The sequence below is a fragment of the Microplitis demolitor genome, chromosome 10 (genome assembly GCF_026212275.2).
Source record: "Microplitis demolitor isolate Queensland-Clemson2020A chromosome 10, iyMicDemo2.1a, whole genome shotgun sequence".
Lineage (NCBI taxonomy): Eukaryota > Metazoa > Arthropoda > Insecta > Hymenoptera > Braconidae > Microplitis > Microplitis demolitor.
In genome coordinates, this window is record NC_068554.1 from 17,490,081 (window position 1) to 17,513,043 (window position 22,963).

General features: G+C 28.4%; 4 protein-coding genes, 1 long non-coding RNA gene and 1 other non-coding gene across 11 annotated transcripts; 4 read left to right on the forward strand and 2 right to left on the reverse strand.

The window, feature by feature from the left end:
- Window positions 1-135: 135 nt before the first annotated feature.
- On the forward strand, window positions 136-11,297 carry LOC103577828 (protein FAM102B). Of its 4 annotated transcripts, XR_008404413.1 has the most exons (10): window positions 136-316; window positions 895-1,200; window positions 6,004-6,124; window positions 6,207-6,397; window positions 6,463-6,665; window positions 7,019-7,238; window positions 7,431-7,898; window positions 8,722-8,927; window positions 9,700-9,967; window positions 10,066-11,297. XR_008404413.1 is itself a non-coding variant. In XM_008558650.3 (9 exons), exons 2-9 carry the CDS (start codon window positions 1,055-1,057, stop codon window positions 9,819-9,821), a joined length of 1,677 nt encoding a protein of 558 aa, XP_008556872.1. In that variant the 5' UTR covers window positions 136-316; window positions 895-1,054; the 3' UTR covers window positions 9,822-11,297. The 4 variants fall into 4 exon arrangements, 3 of the variants coding, with proteins under 3 accessions (XP_008556872.1, XP_008556873.1, XP_008556874.1); XM_008558650.3 differs by having other exon boundaries at window positions 9,700-11,297; XM_008558651.3 differs by lacking the exon at window positions 7,431-7,898 and adding an exon at window positions 8,424-8,576 and having other exon boundaries at window positions 140-316; window positions 9,700-11,297.
- On the reverse strand, window positions 5,714-5,786 carry Trnam-cau (transfer RNA methionine (anticodon CAU)). Its single transcript has one exon. It is a non-coding gene; the product is annotated as a tRNA-Met (tRNA).
- A 1,428-nt stretch (window positions 11,298-12,725) lies between the features above and the next one.
- Window positions 12,726-15,830, forward strand: LOC103577840 (nose resistant to fluoxetine protein 6). Its single transcript, XM_053742280.1, has 10 exons — window positions 12,726-12,813; window positions 12,874-12,915; window positions 13,436-13,629; window positions 13,688-14,149; window positions 14,209-14,374; window positions 14,442-14,521; window positions 14,600-14,695; window positions 14,765-14,894; window positions 15,218-15,535; window positions 15,606-15,830. The coding sequence occupies exons 2-10, from the start codon at window positions 12,880-12,882 to the stop codon at window positions 15,714-15,716; spliced, it is 1,593 nt and encodes a 530-aa protein (XP_053598255.1). The 5' UTR covers window positions 12,726-12,813; window positions 12,874-12,879; the 3' UTR covers window positions 15,717-15,830.
- A 1,281-nt stretch (window positions 15,831-17,111) lies between these two features.
- On the forward strand, window positions 17,112-17,961 carry LOC128668766 (uncharacterized). The gene is made up of 3 exons (XR_008404414.1): window positions 17,112-17,223; window positions 17,321-17,502; window positions 17,683-17,961. It is a non-coding gene; the product is annotated as an uncharacterized LOC128668766 (long non-coding RNA).
- A 1,585-nt stretch (window positions 17,962-19,546) lies between these two features.
- LOC103577825 (uncharacterized) lies at window positions 19,547-20,697 on the forward strand. 2 transcript variants are annotated; one of them, XM_008558646.2, is made up of 4 exons: window positions 19,547-19,834; window positions 19,899-20,102; window positions 20,435-20,524; window positions 20,597-20,697. In XM_008558646.2, the coding sequence occupies exons 1-4, from the start codon at window positions 19,772-19,774 to the stop codon at window positions 20,651-20,653; spliced, it is 414 nt and encodes a 137-aa protein (XP_008556868.1). In that variant the 5' UTR covers window positions 19,547-19,771; the 3' UTR covers window positions 20,654-20,697. The 2 variants fall into 2 exon arrangements, with proteins under 2 accessions (XP_008556868.1, XP_008556869.1); XM_008558647.2 differs by having other exon boundaries at window positions 20,435-20,516.
- LOC103577826 (peflin) lies at window positions 20,566-22,704 on the reverse strand. Of its 2 annotated transcripts, XM_008558648.2 has the most exons (5): window positions 22,490-22,699; window positions 21,911-22,114; window positions 21,658-21,829; window positions 20,865-21,143; window positions 20,566-20,791 (listed from the first exon to the last, which is right to left on the reverse strand). In XM_008558648.2, the coding sequence occupies exons 2-5, from the start codon at window positions 21,920-21,922 to the stop codon at window positions 20,700-20,702; spliced, it is 555 nt and encodes a 184-aa protein (XP_008556870.1). In that variant the 5' UTR covers window positions 21,923-22,114; window positions 22,490-22,699; the 3' UTR covers window positions 20,566-20,699. The 2 variants fall into 2 exon arrangements, with proteins under 2 accessions (XP_008556870.1, XP_008556871.1); XM_008558649.2 differs by lacking the exon at window positions 21,911-22,114 and having other exon boundaries at window positions 22,490-22,704.
- Window positions 22,705-22,963: the final 259 nt, after the last annotated feature.

Sequence of the window (22,963 nt, forward strand, 5' to 3'; positions counted from 1 at the left end):
TATTTAAAATAACTTTTATTTATATTTTTAAATGTCAGTGCGCAAAAAGTATGCGCAGTTTGAATTTAACGCGCGCATACAAAAGTTTAAAAATCGCCCGCTACAGCGCTGAGAGGTGAGCAATTGTCCGAGACTTTAGACAGTTTTCACAGAATTACAACAGTCGTAACTTTACAACCGACCACTCCACTATTATTTTAATAAATCGCGCGTGACAGCTTAATAAAAAATCATTTAAATTAAATAGCAAGATAACAATTAAGAAAAACAAAAATATTTTATTTTAAAATAAAAGAAATGGATTTGTGACAAAATGGTGAGTTTTTTTTTTTTTTTCATCTGTTCCTTTTTTTTTTTCTCATCAATAAGCTTCGACGTAATGGCTGTGTATTGAGCTTTGAGTCTAACGATTTATTGAGCAAAGCACGCAAATAAAATGCGTATTAAAGAGCTTGTGTTTTTATTATTTTTAGTTTATTATTATATTTATTTAATTATTTAATAGATAAATCAAGCGCGGGAAAAATTTAAATTTATAAATTCCGAGGTTATCCCACAGCTGTTTGATCATTTTTATTTATTATTTTTCTGTCAATTTATTTTAAAATCGATTTATTTATAAAATATAAAATGGCGGGAATTTTAAAAATTTCAAAAAAAAAAAGAAAAAAAATTTCAAAGTCACGCGGATAAAATTAGTAGTTGCGTAATTTTATGTTTGTTTTAAAATGACAAGTAAACCGCCCCCATAAAAGTTGTAATCGATAATTTTTTACGTCACACGTTATCAGTTATCTGATAAAATAAAATATCGTGGGCGTATAATAGAATAGGGTTTAGGGGACCAAAGGTCATTGGTCTTTTAATAATTTTATTTAAAAATTTATTTTTCAGACTGATTATGTCCAGGAGCACAAAAATTTGAATAAAATCTAAGCCAAGATTTAAGTTGTCAATTATGTGGTGGAGATAATTTATCCGGAGAATTTTAAATAAAGAGATAAAAAGTTTAAGTATATTGGGTGAGTGGTAAAGTGAAGTGGGTCTCGGTGAGATGGCCTTCATGATGAAGAAGAAAAAGTACAAATTTTCAGTTGAACTTGTTCTGGAGGAACTCACCGCAGTGCCTTTTGTTAGTGCGGTTTTATTTGCCAAGATGCGGCTGCTAGACGGCGGATCTTTCGTTGACCATTCAACCAGGTGAATATTATTATTGTCTATACTTATTTTAAATTTTATGTCGATGGATAATAAACAACCGTCACTTCCGGGTTTTGTACCACCCACGTTTAGTTTTCTGTTGGCTAATCGCCAGAATCCATGCCGATGACGTTAGAAACAGTATCCAGATCTGGAATTTGTTGAAAAGCTAAAAAAAGATTTTCCTTGGACGATAGATATTACCAATTATTCAAATACTCTTTAGATGACAAAATTTTTTTTTTTATTTATCATTTTTTATTTTAGCAAGACTGAGTAATGGAAAAGTTATTGTTGACTTTAAAAATTTATAACTATTTTAGTAATCATGAGTAAGAGGTTTAATTGGTCTCATTTTAAAGCTTATACTTTTTGCAACAATTTTTATTGATGTTTGATTAAGATTTGATCTGTAGTTTTTTTAATATTGATCTATATCGATAAATATTAAATATTTGAATTTTTTGCGGGAAAAATTTGAATTTAAAAAGTTTAAAAATTCATATCTTTTAAACAAATTAAGATTTTCATTCGGGATTGAGCTTAAATTATAGCTGAGACTTTTCTCAACAATTTTCATTAATGTCTGATTAAGTTTCGATGTTTAGTTTCCGAGATATCGAATTTTAAACTCATAAACCCAAAATTGTTTTCAAATCACGCAAAAAAAAACTTCCGTATAAAAATACAAATATTTATGTAAATAAATCTCTATCAGTTAAGCTCACAATCACAGAGGAATAAAATGCGGAAGTCATTTAGTTTTAAGTATACAATCTAAACTGAAGCAACTGGTGTCTAAAATCAATAAAAAAAATATTTAAAAAACTAAAGCCGAATAAATAATTAATTGGTTAGGGAAGTGGACGTCGCGTCTTAAAATAATGATTTAAGTTAATAAAAGCTATAATGCGGGTTAAATAAATAAACAAATAACAAACAGAGCATTGAACTTGACAGTAATAATCTAAAAATAAAAATAATTAATAAAAAGGTTATCCTTGAGCACTGATAACCTTTATTGTGATTATTTAAAAACTAGTATATGTATAAATGTCGTGCCGCACTGCGGTTTGTTCTGGCTCCGATTTAATTAGGTTAACTTTATTAACATTAATACCAAAATAATTCATATTTTTTTTTTCCGATAATCCAATGGCTTAGAAATTTATTTTATTAAAACGCTTATTTATCTATGGCTTTCATAAATAAATAAATAAATAAATAATTTAAGCTTCCCTTTGAATTATTAATTAAATGAGAATGAAAACCCATAACTGTACCATAGTTGTAGTGCTGATTAATATGAACAATATATATCAAGATAATGGACAATGTCCGTTGAGGACACGGCTTTTGATGAGGAAACGTCATATTATAAATTGTTTTATTTATTTTTTTTTTTTTTATATATATTTTTTTTTGTTGGGATACAGCCAAATTTAAAATTCCCGCGTCCTTGACCGCTATTACGAATTGCCAAAAACTCGGCTATGGAGTTTGAGGACAAACTGGACATTTTATTATTTTTTTTTAATTGAATAATATAAAGTATTGATTTATAGGTGTCTTATTAGGGAATAGTATGTACGGTAAATTAGTACCACATATGTAAATCAATAACCCTTGGCTACGTCATTCAATCAACTGTTTTTTTTTTTTTTTTTTTTTTTTTTTTTTTTTTAAATAAAAATAGAAAATAAATTAATAACTTTTGGAGATATTGAGATCGAAGCTCGTTATCAGGCTGGAATTTAACATTCAACTTTTGGCTACAATTTTTCCTTTTGGTTTAGTAGTTTTCGAATGATTTTTTGAGATATCGAATTTTAAAAAACTAAATAATTATTTTGATTTACATTTTTAAATTTTAAAAACTCATAACTTTTTAAGGAATTAAAATTAAGCAGCGAGATTGGTCTCAAATTGAGGTTCAGACTCTAAACTACAAATTTCATTTTTTGTTGATTCAGTTTCGACCTTTAGTTTTCGAGATATTGATCTATGTAGACACGACTAGATTTCGGCGGCAAAATTTAAGTTTTTAATTTTACTTTAAATTAAAAAAATTTATAACTTTTAAACAAATTGAGATAGAGAGCTCTAGTTGGTCTCATTTTAAAGCTTATACTTTCCACTACAAGTTTCGTTGCTGTTCTAAATGTCTCCAATCAACAGTTTTAAAAATATTAATAAAAACTAATAGATCCGTAAATAAAAATATTAAAATTAGTAACTTTTAAAGAAATGTTCCACTTTGTCCTCGTTTAATTTCATTGTCTCGTTATTGGCCATGACCGTGATTGCCAGACATAGACAATAAAAATAATAATATTCATGAATAGATGTTGCATTGAAAAAAAAAAATAGTCATCTCACTAAATGTATGATCTAACACTTGTTATTTGCATTTTTATATTTTTACAAATGTCCTCATCATCATCATCATCATCATCATCATCATCATTATTATTATTTGAAATCTACGTAATTATTTAATACCCGATTACTTAATGATTTAAATAAATAATAAACTGATAAAAAAAAGTTTTAAATTAATTTAAAAATGATTGATATGGCAATCAAATGATTATTTTATTCAAAGACTGTGATAAGAAATAAATAATAAAATAGAGTAAATTGATATGGAGGATTTAAGATTGAGAATAAAATAAAATATTCGGGCGACTTTAGAAAGTTTATTCACTGGATTATGAAATAAAAGTTAAAAGCCTTGAACAGCCTTGCCACCACTTGTCATACAGCCTTATATTATTACCCGAGCATCGTTTATACTCTATATGTAATGAAAAAAAAAAAAAAAAAAAAAAAAAAAAAAAAAAAAAAAATAAATAAAATAAAGGCTGTGTATAAATTAATACTTTCCTTGGTTTAATTACGTAACCGATTATTGGGAGCTGCAACAAGTGAAAGAAGGCTACAGGCTTTTAAATCTTTTAAAATACTCAATTTACCTTTTCTTTTATATATAAATATATAAATAATAAATGTTAATAAAGACGGAAGTTTGATCGATTGAAAAAAATTATAATGGACCACTTGACCTCACTTGGAGTTAAATGATTGCATTCTCGATCGATTTACTGTTTTATATTGTCGTGTTGGTTTAACACTTGTCTGTTTTTAAATTATTATTATTATTATTTTTTGTTCTATTTATAACAAATGATCTTTCAAATATTTTTTAATAAGTTTTTATTTTTGCTTTTAAAATTTATAAATTGGAGGAAAATTGAATTTTAGTGATTGGGTGAAAATTAAAGCTGAGACCTTTTGCTAAAAATTTTGTCTCTAGTTGATAGAGTTTCGATTAATAGTTTTCGAGATATCAATCTATATAGACAGAGAAAAATTTTTGGTAAATTTAAATTTTTGAATCTGAAAGCGGGAATTCTTAAATTCATAACTTTTAGCAAAATTAACATAAAGGATTGAGATTGAGCTTGAATTGAAGTTTAAGGTTTAAGGATCAATTTTTATTGATGTTTGGTTCAGATTCGATTGATAATTTTCGAGATATCGATCTATATAGATAAATATTAAATATTTGAATTTTTCGCGGGTAAAATTTAGATTTAAAAAGTTTAAAAATTCATATCTTTTAAACAAACTAAGATTTTGATCCGTAATTGGACTTAAATTAAAGCTGAGGCTTTCCTCAACAATTTTCATTCATGTTTAATTAAGATTTAATCAATAGTTTTCGAAATATCGATCTTTATCGAATGTTTGAATTTTTGCGGGAAATATTCAACTTTAAAAATTTAAAAAATTCATAACTTTTAAACCAATTGAGATTTTCATTCGGGATTGAGCTTAAATTAAAGCTGAGACTTTTCTCAACAATTTTCATTACTGTTTGATTAAGATTGGATCAATAGTTTTTTTAATATCGATCTATATAGATAAATATTAAATATTTGAATTTTTCGCGGGTAAAATTTAGATTTAAAAAGTTTAAAAATTCATATCTTTTAAACTAGAGACTTAGAGGCGTCTTTGGGCTCAAATTGAAGCTTAGACTTTTCTCTACATCTAATTTATGTTTAATAGATTTACAACCAATATTTAAAAATTAATACTGCTACTATAAAAAATTTAAAAATTTTAAACGAAATCTTGCGTAAATTCAATTGTCCATTTTACTACGGACTTAGTACTTTAGTGTAATTACAATATAACACGCAATGTTATTTTTTTTTTCTGAGTAGCATTAATCAATACAAAAGCCACGGTCATATTTTAAATCCATTTGAAATAATCTTCTTTAAGACTCTTAAATTCATATATATTATTTGTAATCACGTACATACACTTTTATTTATAATATAGCTTAAATAGAATAGACTTTCATATAAAGTAAAAGAGAATACTTTCATCGTTTTCTCAAGTGAAAATCTTAAGGTAATTTAGCTAAAAGTATTCTCACTCACGCCAACTAAATAAATTTCATTACTTTTTTTTTTCTTTATTGAAATAAATATAAAAGAAATGCCTCAGGTGAGGATCGAACTCACGACCTTAAGATTATGAGACTTACGCGCTGCCATCTGCGCTACTGAGACGTTCGTATCTGCCGAAAAATTTATAACTGATTTAAGGAATACTTAAAAAACTAGAAATTTATATTTTATTAATTTAATAAATTTTTATGTTGATTTAAGTGTCGAGCGGTAAATTTCTGTTAGTTTGAGTACCCACATCCCATACTTATTTTAAATATTTACAAAATCGTATAATATGGTCATATTTATTTAAAAATGCTAATTATTATTATTTCAGGGAAGAAGTTCAGGAGCACACGGTACGATGGAATGCTAAATTTGAATTTTTATGCAAAATGAGTGCCAGTGCCTCTACTGGAGTCCTCGATCCCTGTGTTCTGCGGATATCCATAAGAAAAGTAATTTTTTTTTTTTTTTTTTTTTTTTTTTTTTTGTTAAAATGAATATTTATTGTAATTAAAAATAATAAATTAATTGTAGGAATTAAAAGGAGGTCGATCATTTCAAAAATTAGGATTCACTGATCTAAACCTTGCGGAGTTTGCTGGAGCTGGATTGTGTAGACGCAGATGTTTGTTGGAAGGCTATGACGCGCGTCACCGTCAGGATAATTCGATGCTGAGAGTCGCTATCAAGATGAACATGCTCTCTGGAGACATTCTTTTTAAAGTGTAAGTTTATTATTACAATGACTTTAATAAAACGGGTTGTCAATTTACTGGTTAATTAATTATAGACCGTCGCCGTCGTTGAAACAAACTCAGTTAACGGTTCCTGGTGCTCCAGGTGCTCCAGGAATTGCTGATGAAATAATTGGTGGTGACAGATGTTCTAATCGCGAGGACTACGTATCAAGTGGTTCTTTAGCTGGCAGTACTGCGAGCGCTAGCAGTGGGTTTGGTAGTCTTCCTAAAAAGAGACCTGCGCTCTTTTCTTCCGGTAAGTTTTTTTTTTTTTTTAATTCAAAACTTTTAAACTAATTAAAATTAAGGGTTGAGGTTGGGCTCAAATCCAAGCTTAAATCTTTAGCTACAATTTTTAATTGATGTCTGATCTACTTCCGGTCAATAGTTTTCGAGATATAGATGAATATCGAATATTTGAATTTTCGCGGGAAAAATCCGACTTTCAAATGTTTAAAAATTCATAACTTTTAAACTAATTAAAATTAAGATTTAATATTGGGCTCATTTTAAACTTTAGACTTTTCTCTATAATTTTCATTAATGTTCGATTAAATTTCGAGCAATAGTTTCTGTGATAATAATTATAGCTTATTTTAAAATCAACAGAATTGCTTAGCGGGACGGAGTCTTACGACCCAATGACATTAAATGAAGTGGTACCTTCAGCAGTGCCTCCAGATGTACTGACCGAGGTTCACACTGAGTCAGGACACTCTCGAAACTCGAGTAACACCAGCCAACTGAGCAAAGGCTCCGGCTACGGTTCCCTAAACTCCCACAGTCAGCACAGCAGACAAAGCAGCAGCGGTGACAGCGGACACATCAGGTAATAAATTAATTAAATTACCTAATTACCCCTTGTAATATCGATTAAATATTTAACACTAGGGTTCATCTACTAATAAGTCATCAGCTCTACGGAATTTCCTCAGCTAGGGTTATTTTATTTTATTTTTAAAATGAAAATATATTTTGTTTTATAATTTTGCATGAAAATATTTTGTGTTAATTATTATAGGTCACCCTCTTGGCCGGTATGGGCGCCACGGCTCCCTACCCTGTCACAAAACGAACCTTACCAACAGAAAAGTTCCCTGAATAGTCAGACATTATTAACTCCCCCGTCACCGCTGTCTCGATTGAGTACAGAAACGTCAACTCCAAAACGTTTTTGGTCAAGTTCGATCCCAACCGAACCCGTAAGATCCTTGAGCAATGTCCTAAAAACAAGTTGCCCAGTTGGTTCAAATGCCAACGGCACCTGCTCTACCCGAGACAGCATTAACTTCAAAAGACCTCCGCCGCGAATTTCCCAGTCAACCTGGCGCAATATGTCCAAGACTTGTGACTGCATTGACCACCAGCCAAGTCCAGTTATATTGCGCCTCGGTGACCAGACACGTGCTGTCTCATCACCAGATCCTCTTCATCGTCCCGAAACTCCTCGCGCCTCCTCGTTTATCTCCGCCGCTGCTCAGACCCTCAGGTAGGTTATCACCGGTTATTAATTATCTTATGGGTTATCGGTTTCGCCTCAAGTTCTTATTGGTTTCCTTGCTTTTCTTAACTGATCTTATCAAATAATATCAGATCTAGGCGCTTTCATTATCATTTATTCATTTAAATCTTAAGATTTCCGACATGTTGACGCTAAAATTTCCATAACTTTTCTTAAAATAATCGTATCGGCTTGAAAAAAAATTTTTTTAAAAGCTTTCAACCTCTACTTTCATGTCTACTTTGATAAAATTTAAAAAAAAATTTTATCAAAACCTACAGGACTTGTCATGACTTTTTTTAAAATTTTCAAAATTTCTTTGGGTGAATTCTTGGTTTTAAAAAATTTTTGTGGTATTGGTATTAAAAGTAGACACTTTAAGCTTTGATTAAAAGTTTTTTACAAAATTGTATGATGATTTAAATAGAAGTGGTTAAATTTTAAAAGGAAATTCTTAGAATGAAGTAAAAGCTTATTTAGAAATGTGGATGGCTTTTGTTTGGAAACTTGCAGAGGCATCGGAGGTGGGCACAGAAAATTACTTGATGGTACGGGAGGAAAATTAGCAACAGTTACAACAAGTCCAGACTCTGATGAATCGATGCTAAGTGTCCCATCAGATGTATCGACTGCTACTTTGCAGCATCGTAACAGCATTACCCCATTGTATGCTTTATCTTATCTATATAATATTTTAAAAACTAGCTTGTGCATGTGCTTATCATTTACATTATTAGTCACTAATTATATTCATCTCTCATTATAAATTTACTAGTGTTTTTAATTGATTTATTTTTTTTTTTTATATAAGAAATCCTTCTGGTGGATCGGGACTCAGTGAAACTGGATCATTGGATCGCGCAAAAGCAGCACTTGAGCGGCGGAAAAAAGCTGAAGACTCGACTGGTAACTCGGTAGCTTGCAGAGTTGAAGTGACACGTCCTAATCCGGACTCATTAATTGACGAATTGCTTAAAGCAACAAATTTAGAACAGACTGATCTTGAAAGTGCTGAGAGTAAGTCGATTTATTTTACTTGAAAAATTTATTTAATTAAGTAATGAGATTCGTTTTAAGACTTTTTAGTTTCGATTAATAGTTTTAGAAATATAAAACATTTAAGGCGGAATCGAACTTGGGAAATTAAAACTTTGAGTATTTTTTTTTTAACCAATTTTGAAAATCGATTACTTGAAAACTAATTAAGATTGAGGAACGAGATTAATCACAAATTGAAGCTTAGACTTTTTACTATGAATTTTATTCTTAGTTTATGTTTCGGTTAATAGTTTACGAGGTATTGATTTATATTTTGATATTACGGCAAAAATATTGGTCGCATGAAAAAATTTTTAAAGTAAAAGTTGTTTAAAATTTAATTTTATAAAAAAATGTCTCTTATAATTTTTCTATAAGACTAATATGAAAGCGGTAATTTCAAAATTCAAATTTTCATAATTATCAAAAATTTGAATCATCAATTATGAATCTTAATTTTGGAATTGCGGTGAAAATATTGGTCGTACAAAAAAATCATAAGAGACATTTTTTTTAGATAATTAAATTTCCTATAACTTTTGTTTGAAAACTTTTCTGATGAGATCAATATTTTCGCCGTAATATCAAATATTTGAATAATTAATTTCAAAATTAAGGCAAAAATCTTATTCCTATTTATGATTTGTAAACAAAGTGAGATAGAAGGCTCTAGTCGGGCTCATTTTATAATTGTATAATTGATTTTCAAGTTATAAAATAGTTAATTATAAATAAAAATGAATGTTATTAGCGTCTGGACTGCAATTATTTATTGGAAAAGACGGTACAACAGCACTTGGTAGTCATGAAATAAAAAGCCAAATGCCGGCAGGTGTATTTAAACAAGTTGTTATGGAAGAAAACAATAGGTAACATCAGCAGATAACGACGACAATGTCGTCGACGTCTGGATCCTCACTAAGAAGACAGTACTCGTCATCACGACAGTCAACAATACCACCAACATTTTCACTAGCTCTTGTACCGGAACTCGTTATGGAAACTTCCGAACCAAGATAGTAAAAAAACTTAATATTTTTTGAAAATATATATATTATTTATCCAGTTTTTCATTTTATAAAAATTTTTTTCGGGAATTCCTGTCTGATTTCTACAGTCCACTGAATTCTGATCACGTCTGAATCGCACACGAGACTAAGACTTTATTTTCCTTATTTTTACTCTACTAAATAATTATTTAAAATATTTTCTTCCTGGACTAAAAAGAAATTTGTAGTTAAAATAAAATTTTAAACAAATTAAATAGATAGAAAATTAAATAAAAGTTTTATCGATTTTTAACGACGATTACTTGCATCAATTTTTATTTAAAAATGTAAATATTTCAATCAAATGGCTATGGTGTTTTTTTCCTTTAATTTTTATGAGCTTGAATTAATTGATATTTCGATGCAAGTTAATTAAATGTTAAAAATTTGTATATATTAAATATTAAATATTAAATTTAAAAATATGTAGTTGTTATTTAGATAAGTGGCGCTTCAAACAGACAAATAATTATTTAAAATATTTAATTGTGGCTCTGGAAGTTTTAAATCATAAAAAAAATGAATACAAATTTATTTATGTGTCATAACTTTTTTAATTTTGAATTTATCCATTCGCGGGTAAGGACCTTTTTTGTAGGAAATTTAATTTCATACAAAAAAGTTTTATGCCGCGAGTCGATTAGTTCAGTATTTAAAAAATTATTAAAACAATTAAATTCCGCGAGATTAAAATTTTTGTTATTCAAAATAAACGGAGCCAAATTTAATTATTTATTCAAACATCAATCGATAAATTAATATTATTTTTTAATTTGAAAGTAAAACGAAATTTTGTTCGCCACTTGATGGTTGCCATAAATTCAAATTTAAAAAATTAAAAAACTAAAAAAAGGTGGAATTGAAGGATATTTATTATTTAATTAATTAATAAAATTAGACTTGCCAAAATATAATTACTATTTTTTTTTTGTTATTTTCGATTATTAAATCATCACGTGACATCACTGACTGATTTCTTAAGGTATTAATAAGAACTATTATTATTATTAATTATAAAACGCAGTGGCTTCTTAATTATTTCTCAGTGACTATTTTCTTCCAATTGTATGAAAATATGAAATTTTTTAATTATATTAATATTTTGTAAAGAGAATGATGAGTTTATTCAAATAATATTTTTATTACAAATATCTACTTTTTTTTTTTAAAACAAAATTTGATATTTGTAATAAAATATTTTCATCATTTTCTGTCGAGTAATTTTTATTGTATAATTATAATTATTAGTACTATAACAATTAATTAATAAATCAATTTTTTCTTTTCTTTTTTTTTTAAATAATTTGCGCGTGAAAAAAAAAACAGATATTATTGTTGTGATATTTATGATAATTGTAATAATTTGATTATTACTGTATTGTCAATTGTATTATACGTATATATGTATATATACATGCATATGCATATGAATACATATATATATTGATTTAAAAAAAAAATAAAATAAATAATAACAACTTTTTATTCCGAAAAAAAAAAAATTATTTTTTTTCCTGAATTTAAATTAACAAAAGTTGAAATTTTTTTGTTTACATTTTGAAAGCGCGTTATAAAAATTATATTATCGTGCGCGTACAAAATTTTCAAAATTTCATATTCGAATTACTCGCGCGTAGTAAATTTTAAAAATTAAAAATTTAATTAACGGGCGCGGCAAAGTTTCAAAACTAAAAATTTTATTAATGCGCGCGCAGCAAAGATTCAAATTGTTAAATTTAATTTACGCGCGCAGTAAAGTTTTAAAACTAAGAATTTAATTAATGCGTGTGCAGTAAAGTTTCAAAATTTAAAATTTAATTCACGCGCGCAGCAGAGTTTCAAAACTAAAAATTTTATTAATGCGCGCGCAGCAGAGTTCCAAAATTAAAAATCTGATTAATGCGCGAGCAGTAAATTTCCAAAAACAAAAATTCTATAATTGCGCGCGAAAAAAAATTTCAAAATTTTAAATTTGATTTACGCGCGCGTAGTAAATTTTAATAATTTAATCAACGCGCGCAGCAAAGTTTTTAAATTTTAAATTAATAAAAAAAGTACACATATAAGGATTGTTAAAAAGTTGTCTCTAATAAATATACATAAATATATAAAAAAATAGCTTGGTATTTAATACTTATAGAGAAGCGGAACTGTAAACTTTCTCTGGGGTCCAAAGACTTGATCTAACTTATTGCGACTGATGTAACGTCCGTTTCATTTTATTTCCACGTATTCACTATCAATATATATATCTATATATAAATATTACGCTTTCACGTTACAGTAAATGCCTTAGAATTATATTTTAAAACAAATAGTGATCACTATAATTATTTAAGTAATACCTCTAAAAATGTTAAATAATTTTAATGACTTAATTAAATATCTTATAAATATAATTATTCAAATTTTAACAGTCATTCAATTTTTTAAATAATATGTTACCGTAATGTATGGTAACTTTTTTTTTTTACATAAATCTTTGTGATATAAATTATTTCCTTCACTTTCCGCGGACTCGTGAACTCCCGGTCCCGTGGACTCGTGATCTTTTAGTAGACGCGATAGTTTTCTTTACTATCACAACTATAGAGACCCCGGAGATTAAATAGACCTAGAAATGCACCAGTATATTAAATTAATTATTTTTATTTTTATCTTTTTATTTCCGGTATGGGCTAAAAGTGATTTTGAAAAATATTTTCCCGCTTATGCGGTCGCTAAAAATAGTAAAGTTATTAAAAATTCTACGTGTAAACATCAACTTGAAAAATTAAAATTTGGAATTGATGAAAAAATTTTATGGAGTTTGAAGGGTAAGAAAAATTATTCAATTTTTTAAAATTTTAATTTTTTAATTGAAATTTCAAAAATAGTTTTAGATGCAAGCGGTGAACCAAAGCCGGGATTTATTTATGGTAATAATTATTGGCTAGGCTGGAAGAGTCAGTGCTTTGATTTAGAAATTCGCGACCCGTTGGAATTAGACAAAGACTTTTTGAAAAATAATTCGATATATCGAAATAGAGATCAAGAATTTCCGCCGTTTAATTTAAATTATTTTGTTGCACGTTTTCATCACAATAGCACGACCCAGTATCATTTTCGTATTAAAAATGAAGTAAGTTTTTTTTTTTTCATAAATCAAATTTTTATTTCCGTAGCTAGTGGATTTATTTAGTAAACTACCGGTCACGTAAGAAAATTTTTTAAATAAAAATTGTAGAGAGTGGAAAATCCTGTTGAAAGAGTACCCACAAGCCCTAATTATTCCTAATATTTGATAAAGTCAATAATAATGTCACTTCTCATACTTGATATATTTATCTCGTCAACTATCGGTCCTACGAAAAAATATAAAGAGTCCAAAATTGTAGGAAATTAAATTTCCTCTGGAAAGAGTACCCACAACCCCCACTTATTATAAATATTACTCAGGATGTAATAACACTGGGACTATGTCTACCTGCATCCTGTTCGACTGAAGAATTAAGCAGAATTTTGATAAACATCTTCGAGTCTCGTCTTCTCGCCATCGGCGACTTATTTTCAGGAGACTTTGATCTCATCGACGTCCAAGATCTCAAGAATGATCATCAGTGGCTACTGAACTGGCGAATAATCACCACCAGGTAATCAACCAAACCCTTAAACCCTCATCTAAGATTTTATTCTAAGAAAATTTTTTAGCTCTATTATAATATTGACCATAATCCTGGCGATAATCGGAACCGCTTACGATCTGATCCTACACCAGAAACGTCAAAAATCTAAACCAATACTAGTCAAAATTCTGCTCTGTTTTTCTGCCTACACAAACTCGAAAATAATATTCAATACTAAAATAAGTAAGGATTCTCTGACATCAATTCACGGTCTTCGTTTCTTTGGGATGCTCTGGATCATGATGATCCACACGGTTTTTTATTCGAACGACTACGTAGACAACAGAACAACCGTCTGGCGACTTTCCGAAGGCCTGATGGCTCAAATCCTCAGCAACGGGAGCCTCTCCGTGGACACTTATTTCTGTCTAAGCGGTTTCCTCATCAGTTGGCTTTTTTTTCGTCAAAAATATCGTGAGAATCGTCTCCGAGTGATGAAATTTCGTTGGTCCGATTACTTTGGACTCATTACCAAGCGAATCATCAGGTAATTAATCCCAACTTGTACAATTTTTCATTTTTCCTCACCTGTAAAATAAATTCCAGACTCACCCCAGCCTATTTACTGATAATCGGAATCGCCGAAATAAATTTCGGCTGGTACGCAATGACATCAGCGTTCAAAATGGCCGAAAAACCTCAAGAAAACTGCGCCATCTACTGGTGGAGGAATTTACTCTACATAAATAATCTGTTTCCCTGGAATGAAGCCGTATGAATAATTAAATTTATTAAAATTATCATTTAAAATCCACGTAATTAATTATTAATATTTTTAGTGCCTGTCCTGGAGCTGGTATCTGTCAAATGAAATGCAATTTTATTTAATAGGAACATTTTTGCTTCTCCTATCTGACTTGTAAGTCCAAAATCTAACTTGTATATTAATCCGACTCACGACCTCTGGAGTTATTAAAACAAACTATAAGTTTTCCAGGTACTTTAAGACCGCGACTGGACTATTAATTAGTCTGTTAATAATTTCGGCGGTAATTGATGGTCTTATTTCATCAGCGTACGCTTATACGACCATGTAAGCATCGAAATTTTTTTATCATGCATTTTTTGCCATTTTATTTACTAGTTTATTAAAAAATTTTAGGTTAGATCAGCTGTGGAATTTAATGGACGTCATTTACTCGCCGCCATGGATGAGAATCGGGCCATATTTTATTGGAATTATTTCTGGATATATTTTAACGAGACTAAAGGGTAAATTGGTCATAAAACGGGTTAGTAAATCAAAGATTTTGATTATTAAGACGGATAAGAACAGGTTTTCTGTGCATGTGTTGTATTTTCCCACTTTTTCTTGCGCATGCGCAGATTTCAATTAGTCAATAGTGGGGGTAACTCGAAGTTCATTCTCTTTGTGGGAGAAGTTGAGACACTGCAGGCTAGAAAAAAATAAGTAGGACCTATTACTTAAAAATAAGATTTTTTACGAGCTTCGGAAATAATTTAAGACATTTTTGGGGTTAAAAAAAATTACTAGAGTTACTAAAGACATTGAAAAATTTCTTAAGTTATTTATTAAAAAATGTTAATTATTCAGAAAACATTGTGGTTATTTTGGACAATTGGAAGTCTGTGTAATCTTCTGACACTTTTTGGACTCTACGGTCGGCATCTTTCAATAGAAGCAACCGCCACCTACGTCGCATTGAGCAGAATCACGTGGGCAATTGGTATCTCTTGGATTTTGATTGCGTGTCATACGAACAATGCTGGTTTTTTAAACAAATTATTGTCTCTAAAAGTGTGGGTGCCATTAAGTAGACTAAGTTTTTGCGCTTATTTATTGAATCCTTTGTTAATTAATTCGGTCTATCTGCAATCAGAGTCTGCAGTTCACGTGGACTTTCTTCCTACTGTAAGTGAAAATCATATCCAAAAATTTTTACAAGATATTTTAAATAAAACTGATTGTTTTATTGTTTCAGAAAACAATGTTTCTAGGAATCGCATTGATGACTTATCTGTGCGCGTATTTAGCAACGATTTTACTTGAAACTCCTTATATTTTATTGCTCAAAATATTAACGCAAAAATAATTTTTATTTATATTTTTAATAAAGTGATATATAATTTAGAAAAATAAAATATTATATCAATAAATAATTAAGGTTTTATGTAGAACGGAAACGAAGCTTAGCTTCTTTCGAGTGTCCCATGACACTACACATCTTTTTTTTTTTTGCTGTTGTGTAATGTATTTATGATTCTTATTTTTCTCCGTCAAGTTCGGATGAAAAATTTTTACTTTTTCATACTTAGAAAGATAAATTATTATCAGCTTTTTTAATAATGATTATTATATTGAGTTTCTTTGTAATAAAATGTTTAAAATTTTATTTATTTCTAAATTATCATGCAATAAATTGACATTGTTTCCTTGTGTACAAACCGCTTGTTCTGATAAAAATTAAATTTAATTTGATAATTGCTGATAACTATAAGTGAGCGTTTCAAGTAACGATAATTTTTATGTTCGTAATAATAATTTTTAAAAATAATATTTTCATGGGCAGTTCAGTTAAATGGCATATTATCACATTTTATCGGTAATTCCATGTGTGTGTATTTAAATTGTATTAAAAAATACCAATTATAGTATAATAATACTATAAAAACGTTTTATGCTTCTATCAATTATAAGAAAAATAATCTTATTCGCTTCAATAGAATTTTATCGGAAATCTATTGGAATGAATCGAAAATTTCTGGAAAATCTATTATTTTACGATTGTAACCAATGTATTCCGATTCAAAATTTTCGATGGGATTCAATGGGAAAATAATATTTTTTTTCAGATTTTCGATTTCGATTAAACTCGATTAGATTACAGTCAGATTTAAATCGGAAATTTTTAACAATAATGACATTTAACAATTGTTTTATAAAAAAAAATTGTATTGTTAGTATAGTAGCATCTGTACCCTGTTTAAAAATACTCATTGAAAAGGATTGAAAAATATGAAAATTAAATACCTTTGAATATTTTCTATACCACCAGATTTTCATCTGGGCATAAAACCAATACTTTTCAATCCCAAGCAGATCCTAATTACGGTAAATTACCGTAGTTGACCCTAAGTAACCGGAAAGTACCGTAATTTGCGGCAATACTGCGGTATTTTACGGCGAAATTTCGGCATTTTACCACAAGTTTGCTGTAAATTTACGACGCTTGGTAAAATATGGTAATTTACCGTAATTAAGATCCACTAGGGCACGAAGCAATGACTATTTGGCAGTGAATATTGTAGCACAATTTTCACTATTTAAAATATAAAAAAGTATTTATTGCTCGTTGATACGCTCGTATTTGTAGTGGTTTCTGGGTCAGCAAGTTTTTGCATTATCACTAATCACTCCAACGGGTATAAATAGAGCTTTCAAGTATTTACATGACACTCTTAAAATTTTCACGGTATTATCAACTGCTTATAGTCTTATTTTGTTGTAAGTCAAAAAAAAAATAAAAATAATATACACTCCTCGGCTTCTCGAGCAACAATTATATATGATCTGAGACATTCTTTACTTCATTGCCCTAAGTATTTAATATAGTTATAAAACATAATAACTTGAGAAAGAATATTATCATGAAATTCCATTGAATTTTTAAAAACTTTATGAAATTTGAATCAACAGCCAAATCATAAATCGGAGGATTTTTAAATATTTATAACGCAGTAAACGAAAAATTTAAATAAATAAAATTGTCTTGTTGCATATATTCGTTTAAAATGAAAATTCTGGATTTTTTCATCGTCTTAACTTTTTTGGTCTCTGTAGCTGTCGCTTATCAAGGGTGCTTAATGATAACTTCTAAGGTATGTAAAAAAAAATAAATTTATTCAACGATACAAATTAAAATCTTCTGTGTATTGATAAATTTGACTAGTTAAGAGTAAAGAGTAAATCCATCTTGTTCCTCTTTGAACAAAAAATCACAATACACATTTGTTACAAAGAGATAAATTTACTTGGATCTAAAATGATTTTGATTACAGTGTAGTCAAGAAAAAGGAGCAGTAAAATGTTGCCCTGGTAGTACGTGTACTAAGCGGAATTGGATCTATGCAGAGTGTTTTTCAACTAAAAAATTAGAGGAAGAAAAAAATAAAAAATCTTCTAGTTTTTGGGGCTAACCATCAACAATCTTTTATTTTTCTCTCTTTCGGTTGATATAAATTATTGTTCCATTGAAACTAAATTTTTATATATTTTCATTATTATAATTCAGGCGACCGGCTTTCCGAATCAAGACAATCATTGAAATTGATAGTGAAAAAATGAATGAATTCTTCTATACAAATCATCTTTCGAAATAATAAAATAAGAATATTCTAAGTCTTTAGTCTTGAAAAAATTGTTTTTTATAAAAATTTATATTGTTTTGCCTTCAGTTGGCCGTTTTGCCCTGACATTATGTGTATTATTCAATATTATAAAAATTATGGTGTCGAACTTTTTTTTTCAAATATATTTTCTTCCACAAATTCACATTATTCCCGAATAAATAATAAAAAAAAAATCATTTATGACGAACTTTTAAACTTTTTCTAAAAAAAATTATAAATTTTAAAAAATTAGAGTAAATTTCGAGATCTTTTTACTTTTTTGGCGAAACTACAGGACTTATCATAAAATGCTTCTAAATCTTTTTTGTAGACATGTTTATTTCCTACAAATCAATATTGATTAATTTCTTTCGAATTCTGCATTATTTTCTAGTTATTTCCATTTCAATGCCAAGCTCTTGAAATCGATCAGAACTATTTTTAGAAACTTGGCATTAAAATGGAAATAACTAGAAAATAATGCAGAATTCGAAAGAAATTAATCAATACTGATTTGTAGGAAATAAAATTGTCTACAAAAAAGATTTCATGACATTTTATGATAAGTCCTGTAGTTTCGCCAAAAAAGTAAAAAGATCTCGAAATTTACTCTAACTTGACTTCGAGGTCCAATAACTTCTCAACAGATGGATTTACCAAAAAATCATAAGAGACTTTTTTTGTAAACCGTTAAATTCCTGACAAAAGTGTATGCTGGACTTATTCGTACATTGAACCATTGCCAAGGTAAAACAATCCAAACAAAAAAAAAATTTTTTTTCATGTTATTCAAATGAGAAATTGAATTTTTCGATGAGAGAAGCCTCTAATTAACTTAAAATTTTTTTTCAAGCGGGAATATTTTTTTTGTTCTATAAATTGTTAGTTTTTCAGGTAGGACAGAAAAAACAAAATATCACCTAAATTTGAAACACCCTAATGTGTATATATATTTAAAATAATTCATTAATTATATATTTTTTGTTACTTTATTTGAATTGGTGTGTTCGGACCCGCCACCCCAGGGTACTTTGCCGCTTTTTCGCACACGGAATTAACATTAATTTCTATTAATTAATGATCGATTTGAAATACTAAGATTTGCTTTACTTAAATTTCATTTTAATCAATACACTGGTAATTAATAAATTTTTTTAAAATTGGTAATTAACTTTTTTTCTACTAATTGAATTTAATTATGAATTTAAATTTTCCCGGGTATTTTTCAAGCGGCCCAGTGCGCTGGGCGGAGAATCCGAACTGACCATAAAATTTGAAATGAATTCAAAAAATTAAACCGAAAATTAAATTCAAAATTTTTATGCTAATAAAAAAATCCATGTAAAAATTATACTCCAGTGTCATCTGTCACTTAAAATAAAAACTCTCTGCTGCTTCATTCTTATTTTCTTCTATAAAATTTAATCGGTTTCCAATGACTGACCTCCGATAAATAAAATTTAAACTTTACCGGTTAAATGTTTACGAAAACGTAACAGGGGCGCGAAAGCTAATACTTTCAGATAAACAAAATTCTCAGAACAAAAGAAACTCGAGTTAAATCATACAGTCAAGCTTTAGCGTACAAACATCACGATAACTTAAAACTTTGTTTTCTTTTTTTTTTTTTTTTTCGTTACTTAACCAAAAAAATATATATATTTTTAAAATAAATATATAAGACTTTGGTTAAAATATGTAACAACCAGTTGGTTTTTATGTGATTATTTAAGTATTTGATACTTAGAAGTTTGTAGTGATGGCTGATAAAAGTGAATCGCAGACGGAAGTTGACGAAATTTTCGTCGAGTATAACAAAAATGTAAATTGATTTTAAACAAATTATTTTTCACAATTATTATTAATGAGTTTTATTTATTTTTTAGTGGTGCTGCGTGTTCGAGGATTTAATTGAATGCCCAATTTGTTACGAAGTACCATCGGGAAATATTCATCAGTGTACACAAGGACACGATTTATGTCATTTGTGTGTTAAAAAAGTTGGTGTATGTCCAATTTGCAGTGCGACATTTAATGGCACAAGAAATCGTTCTTTGGAAAAATTAATTCCAATGATAAACGATTTTAAGGTAAGATTATAAGACGCAGTGTTATTATCTTGGAAACTATTAGTCTTATGGGAAAATTCAATAAGATAAAAATTGTAGAGAATTGAAAATCCTGTGGAAAGAGTACCCACAAGCTGTACTTATTTTTAATTTTTAATAGAGTTAATAATAATAACACTTTACGTACTTGATATATTTATCTCGTAAACTATCGTTCTGAGGGAAAAATGATAAGAGTCAAAAATTGTAGGAAATTGAATTTTCTTTGGAAAGAATACCCATAAGCCCTACATATATTTAATATATATAAAAATAATAAATTCTGATTGAATATAATTTTTTTTTAATTTCAGTCTTTTTCTATGGACCCTACAAAATCAGGCGAGCAATGCCGTCGAATAAAAAAAATTTCGAGGTCAACACAAACTTTAGAGGGTAACGTGGTAATGTAAAATACGAAAAATTATAATAAAATTTGTGTACATTAATTATTAAAATATCAATTTTATTATTAGAATCCATTGAGGAGAAGTCAACGGATGAAAACAAAAAATCTACAAGCGATTAATTAAGTCTATGTGCAAAAAAAAAAATTTTTAATTTAAAGGGAATTGAAAATTAAACATTACAACTTAAGGCCACAGTTAAAAAGTCTTCAAAACTAATGGTTATCACTCCTGTCTGCTCAGTATCACGTACACGGAATGCTTCTGCAAAAAAAAAAAAATAAATAAATAAATATTAATTTTTTGTATTTTTTTATTAATAAATGAATTTAATTACCAGTGAATTTTTGTATCTGCACACACAATACGATGAACTGATCGACAGTAATACTAGAGTGATCGTTAAAATCACTTTTTTTAATTAAATACTGAATAAATTCGGGAGTAAATCTGTAGCCCATCTGTGTAAGGGCTGCTGACAATTCGTTTTCTTGAATACTGCCCGAGTTATCACGATCGTAACCACGAAAAACGCTCAACCATGCGTTTATATAATTGTACAGAGCTTGAAATTCATTTAAGTCAATTGTTCCTGTCTTTTCTTTGTCAAACATTCCTACAAATTAATTTTATTTATTATCGTTTTTTTTTTTAAATCGTTGGTTTAAAGAGTGATTGTGGCCTAGAGGATTTTGGACTGGATATTTTTGTTATGTGATAAATTTACATTTAAATGAATACCTACAAGCCATACTTATTTTTTGAAATTATAATAATTATTATTTTTATACTCAGTATATTTATCTCGTAAACTATGGGTCTGAGGAGAAAATTATAAGAGTCAAAAATTGTAGGAAATTAAATTTTCTCTGGAAAGAGTACCCACAAGCCATATTTATTCCCAATTTTTATCATAGAAGTTATAATAATGATAATTACTAGTACTCATTATATTTATCTCGTAAATTATTGATCTGAGGAGAAAAAGTAAAGAGTCAAAAACTGAAGGAAATTAAATTTCCTCTGGAAAGAGTACCAACAAGCTTAACTTATTCTTATTATTTACCCAGGTATGACTTAGACATGGAAATGAATATCTAACGTGATAGAATGTTTAAATAAAAACTCACCAATCATCATGTTGCAAGCGGTATCAGAAAAAGTACCACCTTGGCCATTAGCTAGAGCAGCTTTTAATTCAAGTGCACTTATTCTTCCACTGCGATCTCTATCAACGGCTTCGAACCACTGTCTCACTTCCGGTTGGACCTGGTGATCACCCATCGTACCATACATTGATTCCTAAATTAATAAATTAATTAAAATTAATTTATGTCAATTAACTACTCGAATACTAAAATATTAAATAAAACATTTACTCACTGGGTATGACATCTATTTTAAATTAACTTTAATTACTTTGAATAATTAATTAGCGATTTAATTGCAAATTATTTATTTATTTATTTTTGTTGTCAAATATCAAAAGTCAAGTTTACAAAAACGCCGCCATCTTTATTTATTTTCATTTTAAATTAGAGCCGAGTTTATTTTCTAGGTGGCAGCACTTGAGTTTGAATTTTTTTACTACATAAAATTAATAATGATACGCAGTTAGAAAACCTAATTAAATAGACAGAAACTCTAATTTTCATCTAAATGAAAATAAAAGTGCCAATTATTGACATCCTATCGTATTTTAAGACATATTTAATTACCTACTATATTAATAATGATCGTATACATTTTTTAACAATCTTTATAATTTAAGAAATTTAAAACAATGATTGTTAGTCAAAAATATCAAATATTCATTAAAAAAAAAAAAAGGTTAGCGTCAATTTTCTTAACTATTCCGGTTAGAAAAGTAGTCTTTTGAAACGATCATTTTTTCCATCTAATCACATCAATTTTTTTTATAAATAAATAAAATATGAAAAATTAACAATATGATATATTTACAGTTAATTTTAAAATAGTGGATGTCAATTATTAGTCCGTAATATTGAAGTTGTATCTCATATTGATTGGTTTAGTAGACAGACCCTTACGTCTTTTTTTTTAAATGTCCATTACAAAACTAAACGACAATATTGGAGAATCCATGCCGTCATATATTGAATTCTTATAAAATACCAATTAATTTATTTTAATTTTTATTTTATTAAAAAATATTTTTAATAATTTCGTGGTTAATTGACTAATAATAAATTAGTAATTATTTAGAGATTTTTAATGTTTAGTTCTATGAATTAATTACGCATGCGCATTATAGGTGTGAGCATGTCAGTAATTAGAACATGTCAATAATTAATGTATTTGGGTAATTTATTTTATCACTTACAATTAATTAGTAAATTTAATTTATTATTAGAAAACATGAATTTGATTAATTAAAAGACTAATTACGACAATGTTAATTTATTCAAAAATATG